We start from the raw sequence: 10,735 nt of genomic DNA on the forward strand, positions 1-10,735 counted from the left end.
GCCAGAACAGACAGGAGACGTGTTCTGGAAGTGCAGGTGCGAAGAGGGGGAGGTGCTAGGCGTCCTGAGGTAGCAGAACGGAGGGATCTGGCTGGCATGTAGGGTTTGAATATCTTGTGAAGGTATGCTGGGGCTGATCCCTTGACTGCCTGGTATGCTAGAACCAATGTTTTGAATTTGATGCGAGCTATAACAGGCAGCCAGTGGAGGGTAGTGAGCAGGGGAGTTACGTGGGAGTGTCTGGGGAGGTTGAAGACCAGACGAGCCGCAGCATTCTGAATGAGCTGCAGGGGTCTGGTGGCAGATGCCGGTAGTCCAGCCAGAAGAGAGTTGCAGTAGTCCAGGCGGGATAGAACCATTGCTTGGACCAGGAGCTGGGTTGAGTAGGTGGTGAGAAAGGGGCGGATTCTGCAGATGTTGTATAGGAAAAATCTGCATGCCCGGGTTACTGCTGCAATGTTGTTGGAGAGGGACAGCCTGTTGTCCATCATCACTCCGAGATTCTTGGCGCAGGGTGATGATGTCACTACGGTGTCCCCTAAGGAAATGGAAAATATAAATCACCAATTTCCAGTGCCAAATCTCCAATCTCTAATTTGCATCAAATTGCAAAAAAGTACATATGTAACCCAAGTACCAAGGCTGTATAATGAAAAGTTACCTCATTATCTAGCCTATGTGTCAAAATTTCCTGGGCCATGAGTATTTTTGTGTGTCCAAACATGCACTGGAACATGCCTTCCCAAATAGCTCAGTTGTAAACTGTTTGTCTCTCAGTCCTTTGGTTGAGGGTTCAAATCCCGGTAGTGGTATCGTTTACTGCTTCAAGTCTTCATTTGATCTGGATCTGGGCTTGTGTTCCTAATGGGCATTGTCTGCCAAATCATTTACACTGCTTTGACCCTGGTATGAATTTGTAGCATAAATCCAACATGTGAAAAGTTATGTTGAGAAGCTTACTCAGACATCGACCCAAGTTCAGCAGACATCAATTCCTTCTTGAATAAAATAAATCTACCACAACTGTCCAAAGAACATGCACAAGCACTGAACCATTAACACAAACTGAATTTCATAAAGCACTGACCCAGATGCCCAACAATAAAGCTCCAGGACCTGATGGCTTCCCCACTGAATTCTTTAAACATTTTTGGTTAACAATTTCTCTATCAGAATGGCACTTGAAATAAAACATAACTCCAAAATTCCCCCGCATATGAACACTGCGTTGATCTCAGTATTGCTTAAGCCTGGCAAAGACCCAACCCTACCCTCCAGCTATCGTCCCCTATCACTTATCAATACTGACATCAACATAATTAGCAAAGCTTTAGCCACCAGAATTGAAACAGTCACCCAAATCATAATTCATCACGACCAAACTGGATTCATCAAAGGACGACATTCATCAAACAATATGTGCAGACTATTTAATTTAATTAATGTCATCAATCAACACAGTTTAAAAGCAATAATTACCTCACTGGATGCAGAGAAAGCATTCGATAGAGTTAACTGGACATTTCTATTTGCAACATTACAAAAATTTGGTTTCGGAGATACCACTGGATAAAAATACTTTACACCTCACCCATGGCTACAGTCACCACGAATTAAATAACATCACAGAGCTTCACACTACACAGGGGGAATAGGCAAGGATGTCCACTCTCTCCCTTTCTATTCACTTTTTTCATAGAACCTCTTACTGCAGCAATCAGACAAAATGAAAATATCAAGGGAATTATAACTCACAACACACACCACAAGATCAGCCTTTACACAGATGATGTGATGTTATACTACAAGATCCTAAAAATTCCTTACAAGAAACCATTAAACTCATCAAAACATTCTCAAAAATATCTGACTACTCGATAAATTGGACAAAATCTATAATTTTACCCTTAGAAGGAGATGATTGGAATGCTGCAACACAGGAATCGACCCTCCCCACCCCCCATGGAAATATCAGGTATTTAGGCATCAACATTTCCCCCAAGCTGTCTGAGTTATTCCATCTCAACTTTAACCCATTAATAAAAACAATAGAAGATGATCTACAACGATGGATGAACCTACCACTTTAATTGGAAGAATAGCAACCGTCAAAATGTCAATTTAACCAAAAATCAACTATCTGTTTACTATGATCCCAAACCAACCCACCACCAACTGGTTCAACTCCCTAGATTCAATAATAACCAAATTCTACTGGAAAAATAAAAAAGCCAGAATCAAATTAGGTACTCTTCAAAAAAATAAAAATCAAGGAGGACTCGATGCACCAAATTTTCATAATTACTACTGGGCCAAACAATTGCTATACATGGCCTCACCCCACTAAACAAAACAACTCATGGATTGATATCAAACAAGAAGCATGCAGGGAAATCTCACCACCTGACCTACCATTCCTCAATATAAACATAAAACACCACACCTGCTTTAAGAACACTGTAATTTCTACAACTCTGAAAGCTTGGTGGAAAATCAACAAAATCACAAACTCCACTTTGACACCCTGCAAATACACCCCAATCTGGCATAACCCTGACTTCCAGCTCAACAAAACTCCACTGAATTTCACCACATGGAAACAAAAAGGTATTACACATCTCCACCACATTTTTCAAGAGAACACTTTAATTACTTTTAAAGATCTAATCCAGAGATATGGCGTTGGGAGAGACCAATACCTTCAATATCTTCAGCTAAAATCTGTCCTGAAATCTCAAGTCAATATAACGCTGAATGACTTGCAGCCACCATTATTAATAACAGAAATCGACAAAATAACATCTCCGAAGAAAATTCTTTCTAAACTATACAAACTACTAACACATATGGACTCTACAATACACCTCCCCATTACAAGATGGGAAGTAGATTTGCCCATTTCTCCCAGCGCCGACTTCTGGCAACAAATATGCACCAACACATTCACAATGACTGACAACACTAACTTACAGTTAATTCAATTCAAGGTAATCCACAGAGCACATATTACTCAACACAGGATGTATAAAATGGAACTAGCAGACACTGGCATATGCTCACACTGCACTCTAAACACCCCGGACTCTAAATACCATAAATACTGTGCAATGGTTGAACCTTCTCACAGGATACATATCCTTAAAAAAAAACATCAGCTTCTAGCCACAATCAAATCTCACAATTCAGAGAAAACTGTGAACCATTCATTAATAATCTAAATTTATAATCCAACAATAATGAACCGGTTAGCCAACCCCCCCCCCCCCCCTCCTCTTCTCTCTCTCTCTCTCATACACATTACACACTTACACACAGTCTAACTTGATGCATACACACTCACCTTTCATGTTCATTACAGTTTCACCTTCTCTTTTTTTACTTTATTTTTCCCTGGCCCAATATACCCAGATAAGCTCACAACAAATTCCCACTTTCTCTTGTCATGCCATCCGAGTTCTTCCTACATATTCCTACATATTCAGTCCTACATATGACACACACACATACATACACACAAATCCGCATACACCACACACTCCACAATCCCTCCATACAACTTTACCTCTCAATTCCATCCCATTTGTCTACTTTTCTTTAAATGATCTTTTTTTCTCGCTCTCAATCCTTGTTGTTTTTTTTTAAGTAGCAATGCTGTCATTATTATTATTCTATTTTTTGTTTTCTTTTCTGTTTGCTTGTTTTTTGTTCATTTTTGAACATGATTTTTACTTCTCTTGAGTGTTGATTTGCCTTTCGATGGATGCTTCCTCATTTGCTTTTGTTATATTTTCCTTATAAAAATTGTTTAGGTAAAAAAAAAAAAAAGCCAACACTGAATCTATAATTTTACACAACATAGAAGGTCCCTTAAAAATAAGAAACATCAGTGTCCCTGTTCTTGCTGAAAGCATGCAACCATTTATGATGTCTACAACAATGACAATTTGATGATACTCGTAGAGCAACAGTAATACACAAAAAGCCAACCTTCATGCTGATGCCTGTGACGCTCTGACCAGAGAAAGCTACTGTAACCCATCTAGTGACAAGTTATTACAAGGCTAGCTCTCAGAACTCTCAGAACGTTACAGCTTCGTGTACTTGCTGTGCTTATTCTGTTATCGGCCTTTGTGAACAGCCCAAACGGTGGATTCTGGTTCAAGCGAGGAAGTGCCCATCAGACCAAAACTCAGTCATTTCCACAACTACATAAGTGTACTTATGCCTTAGTAATTGTAGAAGATAGGGCTGTAAACTAAATTTTTTTACAAATAATTCAGACAATTCAGACAGTTTTCATGTCTATATGAGCGCACATAGTGAATCACTGCCCATTCTTTCACTGCTCTGCCTCAGTTCCTGTAGATTCAGTGGCAAACCTGCAGTGATTAATGCACTTCAGACTGTGTTCTGCGGTGTACAGCTGCTTGGAGGCTTAAGGTAGTGAAGGGAAGTGTATGTTTCTGTATTTCTGTATGCACTCCTGGCCACTTCAGCTTAGGCCAGTCTCCACATTCCCAGTTACCGTGGCAATGAGGGAGAGGAGCGATGGAGAGCTATGGGGAGGATGGAATGCAGCTCAGGGCTGTCCCGAGTGCACTCCTGAGAGGACCCGAAACGCTCTGGCACCCACCATGGTGATATACCGCCCCCGTCCCAGGCACTATAGTGTGCTGTTGTGTTGTGTGCTGAGATGCCTAATTACTGATGTAACATGCGTGTGTGACCACAGACAGAGCCTTCATGCCTGTGAGATGTGACCATATGCGGTGTGATGCTTATAAACTACTATTGAGACTGAGATAACTTAGTGAGTCTTTGGAGAATGCCACTGCATGCTGTGTAGTGGGTATTTCCCTGGTGCATATTGTACTAAATTCTGTTACAGTGGGAACATGTCGTCTGACCTGATGATTTCCTGTCTGCCTCATGTACCTGCTTTGAGTGGTTCCTATCAATTCAGAGATTATTTGGCATTTTGTATGGTAGTTAGCATTTCTTATAGATGTGTCACGGGTTGCAGTGTGGTGGACCCAAATGCAGACTTGGACAATTGCGTACCTTCAAAAGGTACACGATGCAGCAGGCAGTCTCATAGTCAGTTTGTGCAAAGATCAAAAACCAGAAAAATCCACCGGGGCAAAAGTACAGAATCGGAAGGCAACAGGAATCAGCAAAACAAAGTCGGCAGGCCAAAAATGAGCGACCAGTTCGGCGTCCAAGAAATTCTTGTCGGCGCCAGAGTCGACCAACGCCTGTAGCCTGAGGGGTTGTTGGTCCTGAACCAGTGTGGCATCGAGCAGTGGGCTAGACTGGGCGGTAGGAGGGGAAGTGGTACGGCTCACCAGGGTCCCCACTCTAATGTCTTTTGGCCGAATAGGACAGGAGGATAATACGTGACCGGCTGTGCCACAGTAAATGCGAAGTCCCGTCCTGATTCGCCGCATACGCTCCGTTTGCGTGAGGTGGGCTCTTCCGAGCTGCACTGGCTCCTCGCTGGGCGTGCGGGGTGCGGTCGAACTCGGGGGTGCCAGGACTGGAACTGAATCTCGCTGAAGGGCTCGCTGAGGGTTGGGGTCTGGCTGTCTGGCCGCTGAAGGGCTCGCTGAGGGTTGGCGTCTGGCCGTCTCTCTGCGGCGCTCACGGAGGCGGTTGTCCAGCTTGATGGCCAGCAGCGCGATCAGGGCATCGAGGTTGTCGGGATCGTCTCTTGCAGCCAGTTCATCCTTCAAAGCCTCGGACAACCCGTCTCTGAAGACCCCCTGGAGCGCAGTGTCGTTCCATCCTGATTCCGCAGCGATAGTCCGGAACTCAGCTGAAAATGCCGCCGCGCTGCGCGTGCCCTGGCGCATCGACAGCAGGCGCTGATTATAGTCTCTCCCGCAAACGGGGCGATCAAAGACTTCTCGCATTTCTGCAACGAAACTGGAGCAGGTGAAGTTTGTAGGAGGTTGGCTCTCCCAAACTGCTGTGGCCCAGTCTAATGCAGATCCCTTCAGCAGCCCCACGATGCAAGAAATCTTTTTCCCATCGTTGTTGTAAGTGGTGGGTTGCTGGTTGAAGGTCGAGCGAACACTGCATTAGAAACGCCTTGCACTTCCCCAAGTCTCCAGCGTAGCGCTCCGGAGCAGGAATGTGCGGCTCCCTGGGCAGGAGGGCTGCGTGGGTGTAGAGCTGGACCGGGTCGGGAGGAGCCGTCGGGGCTTCGGGAGCGGGAGCCGGGAGGCGGGTGGTCAGCTGCTGCATCTGACCAGCGAGCGCTGTCAGCGAATACCGGATCTCACGGAGGGCTTGCTCGTGCCGTCCCACGAGTGCTGCCTTGGCTGGCGAGGGCGTTGCGCAGGTGCTCTGGGTCCGCTGGGTCCATACTGGCCAGATTGTTCTGTCACGGGTTGGGGTGTGGTGGACCCAAATGCAGACTTGTACAACTGAGTGTCGAAACTCCCGAAGGAGATGTTTAATTCAAAGGTACACAATACAGCAGGCAGTCTCGTAGTCAGTTTGTGCAAAGATCAAAAACCAGAAAAATCCACCGGGGCAAAAATCGAAGTCGTTAAACAGGCGGAGGTCAGAACAGGAAATCAGCAAAACAAAGTCGGCAGGCAAAAAATCGGTGGTCGGGTAAACAGGCAAGATCAAAACACGAGTCAGACTAACGAGAGGTAAACGCTGGAAAGGCACTGTTAACAGGAGGCACAATCTGAGAAACAGAGAATATATACCAAAAGAACCAGGTGAGTGAAATGAGAGATAATTGAATGGAGCGTGAACATGCAAACAGGGAACAGGTGAATGAAATGTGTGATTAGCCAGTGCATGAGAATGCGGCCAGAACAGGTGAGAGTGATCAGCTGAGGGGAGAGAGAGAGAAAGAGAAAATCACGCCCATACTACAAAACCGAAACAAAGATTGTGCAGGAGAAAAGCAGATAGTCAACTGAAAAGTGAAGTGACAACAGAAACATAACAAGATGCTGGCAAGGTGTCATTTTATTGAAATTAGGCTTGGGGCTGCTGGATGGCTCATTCAGTTAAGGCCCCACGCTGAGGTGCATGGATGAGCCTCACAGCCTCGGGTCGAATCCGGACTGTGCCAGTGCCGACTGTGGCCGGTAGCTCCACAGGGCGACGCACGATTGGTACCTGTGTTGCCCAGGGTACGGGAGGGTTCAGTCAGACAGGGATCTGCGTTTCATCGCTCTCTAGCGATCCCCCTTGGGCGCTCATATGACTGCATGTCAGAGCTGCTTATGAAAGGTCTTCCTCCGGCATGAAAAACAGCTTTTGTGTTCTATTCCATTACAAAATATACATGCGCACAAGCTGAAATGTGGTAAATGTTAATATACTCCATACTGGTGTGTGGCATTAGAAAACTTCTGAGAATTCCTCTGCAGGCTGTGTAGTGTGTGTGTCCCTGGTGCCCCTTATATTAAAGCCTGTTAAAGGAAACCAGTCTACCTCATGTACAGTGCCATGAAAAATATTTTCATCCTTCCTGATTTCCTATATTAGGGCCTAGTTTCAGATCTTTTCAAAAAATGTTATATTAGACAGAGGGAACCAGAGTAAGCAGTCAACGTTTTAGAAACTCCCAACTTGTGCCTTGAGTCTCACCCTCTGGAGTTCAGTCCCTTGTAGTAGCGTCACAAGACCACCAGATGGCATCCACTTTGTGTTTCCAGTATTCCAGTACAATAGCAAAAGTAAATACTCTGATATTTTCGACTATTTCAAGCTCCTGCCACGGCACATAATGATTTTATGAAATTCCATTTAGCATGAGGATGAGGGTGTAATTTCAAAGAAACACTGCACTGGTTGATGCACTGAAGATGCTCATTTTTATTGTACACACAGAGCACGTACACAGCGCATCAATACACACAGACGCACGCACATGCACAACATGCACACACACGCAAACAAACACACACACAAACACATATAGACCATGTTCACCCGATCATATAGATAGATGGTTTGATACTGTGGTTTGTCTTTGGAGGCCCTACTAGACTGAAGGCTCTTTTCTTTCTGGGGAGGCTACGCTCCTTCGGTGTGTGTAGCAGGATGCTGGCCATGTTCTACCAGATCATTGTGGCCGGTGTCCTGTTCTACACCTGTGTGTGCTGGGCTGGGAGCCTCTACTCCAGGGACACAAAGAGGCTCAAACTGATCCAGAAGGCCAGCTGCCACCCTCTGCTGTTGTCTCTGCGCCAGCCCCCCTTCTCTGCTTCCTCGGCCAGCCCTCTAGCTGCCCTCCTCAGCCTTGCCCCTGCCTTGCCCGTGTTCTCCAGAAGGTAGAGCACTGACTGGCGGGTGAACCCCCAGCGTCCCACCTCCACTGGATATACTGTTGCTCTCTAACCGGCCTCCTTACACTCCTTACACTCTCACACTCCGCTGCCAGGTCGGAGTACTTCAGGCGTTTCCGCTCATAGGCTGCTTCTGCCCCCTCCTCCCATGGGAGGGTGAGCTCCATAAGGAGCACCACCTTCACCCGAGTGGACCACGTCTCCATATAAGGAGCACCACCTTCGCCCGAGTGGAACACGTCTCCATATAAGGAGCACCACCTTCGCCCGAGAGGACCACGTCTCCATATAAGGAGCACTGTTCTGTGTCCCTGTGCTGGAGGCCTGCTCTGTGTCCCTGTGCTGGAGCCGTCTCACAGTCTGACAGAACGTTGACTGCTTACTCCGGTTCCCTCTGTCTAATATAACATTTTTTGTAAATGCCTCGTTTGGGGGCAGCACAGAGCGGACGGTCTCATCCGCACCAAACCATTAGCGCAGGTTCTGAGGAGAAGGCAGGGTGTCATAATTGGCCCTGATCAGGAAGCTAAGCCTGGCTTGTGGTATCTTCCACCAGTCTGACCCACTGAGCGATCGGTCCTCCACACTTTCCCACGCTGTCCATCCTCCCAGACCACCTTAGCAAACTGCTAAAACCTGCTACCTCTCCTGCGCCATCCATGGTGGGATGACCCAGTGTCTTCTGTGTCCCGCTGTTTTCCTGCTGGGGGGTTGGTCCCTCTGTTTCCCTGCTGGGGGGGTTGTGCCCCCCTGTTTCCCAGCTGGGGGGAAGCAGTCAGGTAGAAGCAAACTGCAAACGTAGAATGCATATCAGGCCACTGCTATATGTACCACAATTAAACCATCAGTGAAAGCCCAGGATATACTGGTATATTTATAAATCAATGACAAAGTATGTTCTACAGCATATCCAGCAATTTACCCACCCAGATATCATTTCTGATTAACAATGTTGTACATTTTCAGCTCTCATAAAACACCAGTAGTACAGATTCTGATGTAGTCAGCTTAAAGGAACTTCTTAGCTTACAAAGGAGATGGTACAGTAGAATGGGCACATCCAATTTGTTCAGGTGCAGGGCATAAACAATATGTAGAGTTAAAAATATGTCTGATGTTTGAACAGACTAGGCAGAATTTGTGTCATTCCAAACAGATTGGAGTATGGGTTTAACATCAGCATGCCTTTGGAGCTGAGTGAGTACGTTTAACATGGTCGGTGAAAATAGCGGTGATATGTGTTATTCAACCAATCATTTAAACAGAAACATTTACACTCTAGACATTTGACACGTAAACAGTAAAAATAACACATACAAATGCAACATTACAAACTTGCACCAGCAGGCCTTATCTGATAGAAGAAAAATAATCACATTATCAGAACAGACAGAACAGACATTACCACACGAATACTTAACACAAACACAATTTTCCCCCATGTGGAATAAGCTGGCAGAGTTGCGCGGTCTCTAATAAAAATGATTAACATAACTTACAGGCTCGTCACGGAACAGAAATAATATAAAATGACACCAACACAACAATCCTGTAATGTAATTACAGTATCACATTTTGCAGTAAATTATTGGCTTATCAATGTTCAGTCCAAAAGCTCTTATTAGATGCCACTGTTGACATTTTTAAGTTTGGCCTTTACAATCCTTCCAGCTTCTCCCATCGTTATGCTTGGATTTATGACATGGTCAATCACTGTGGCTCTAAATTCATTCGATACAACAATATTTCTTCTACCTGCTTAACCACAACCTCAGCCACAGCCATGACCCGTCCATCAGTACCAACTGCATTGGGCTGCTCCATGTTGTCAGACACTGCTGAATGTAGTGCTGTAAAACAGCCTTTTATGTTGGGATTACCAATCATGCAATGCGACTCACCAGGGCAACGTTGCTGGAAGTGATGAGACAGAATTGCAAACATCTTGACTTCATTTCACAATCTGCATGTCTAGCAATAAGCATTGGAACATTGTACTAGTACGAGACGACTGTATTGTGAAAACGGAGTGTGATTTAGAGTTGTGCACTTTGTGGGTAGGTACTGCAATTAGTGTCTTAGGGTAAGAATTTTGCCAGTCAGTTTGGCAAATTTCCACATTTTTTTTTTCCACATTGCACCAAAGCAATCATAACATACTGTAATGCATTTGTAATGTGTGACTGCAGATATCAGAAATGCATCTGAAAAAATGAGAAACTGTAGGGTCTCAGGAACATCTCAGAGACTGGATGTCATGCAAACCACACTTCTGCCCTGGTTTTGGCTTAGTGGTCTAATCCATTCAACTGATGTGCAGCAGATCCAGGTTCAAACCTACAGGAAAATCATTTATTTGAGAGGTAACATAAACATACCAGCTCAATAGACAAGCAGTGCCTTTTCAAAATGTATTG

The 10,735-nt window shown here is 45.1% G+C and overlaps 2 protein-coding genes across 14 annotated transcripts in view; both read right to left on the reverse strand.

Annotated features, from left to right (window-relative positions):
- LOC135245714 (NACHT, LRR and PYD domains-containing protein 3-like) overlaps positions 1-10,735 on the reverse strand; it is a 126,879-nt gene that overhangs the window by 77,503 nt on the left and 38,641 nt on the right. The window lies entirely within an intron of this gene.
- The window catches only part of LOC135245717 (NLR family CARD domain-containing protein 3-like), a 36,066-nt gene continuing 34,112 nt past the window's right edge, over positions 8,782-10,735 (reverse strand). The window contains exon 7 of one of the 2 annotated variants that reach the window (XM_064319004.1): positions 8,782-9,108. In XM_064319004.1, coding sequence (XP_064175074.1) covers positions 8,948-9,108 — 161 coding nt within the window. In that variant the 3' untranslated portion in view covers positions 8,782-8,947. Of the gene's footprint in view, positions 9,109-9,179; positions 10,656-10,735 lie in introns of those variants that run through there. The other variant, XM_064319006.1, reaches the window with a different exon arrangement.

Source organism: Anguilla rostrata, chromosome 19 (genome assembly GCF_018555375.3).
Source record: "Anguilla rostrata isolate EN2019 chromosome 19, ASM1855537v3, whole genome shotgun sequence".
In the NCBI taxonomy this organism is placed as follows: Eukaryota; Metazoa; Chordata; class Actinopteri; order Anguilliformes; family Anguillidae; genus Anguilla; species Anguilla rostrata.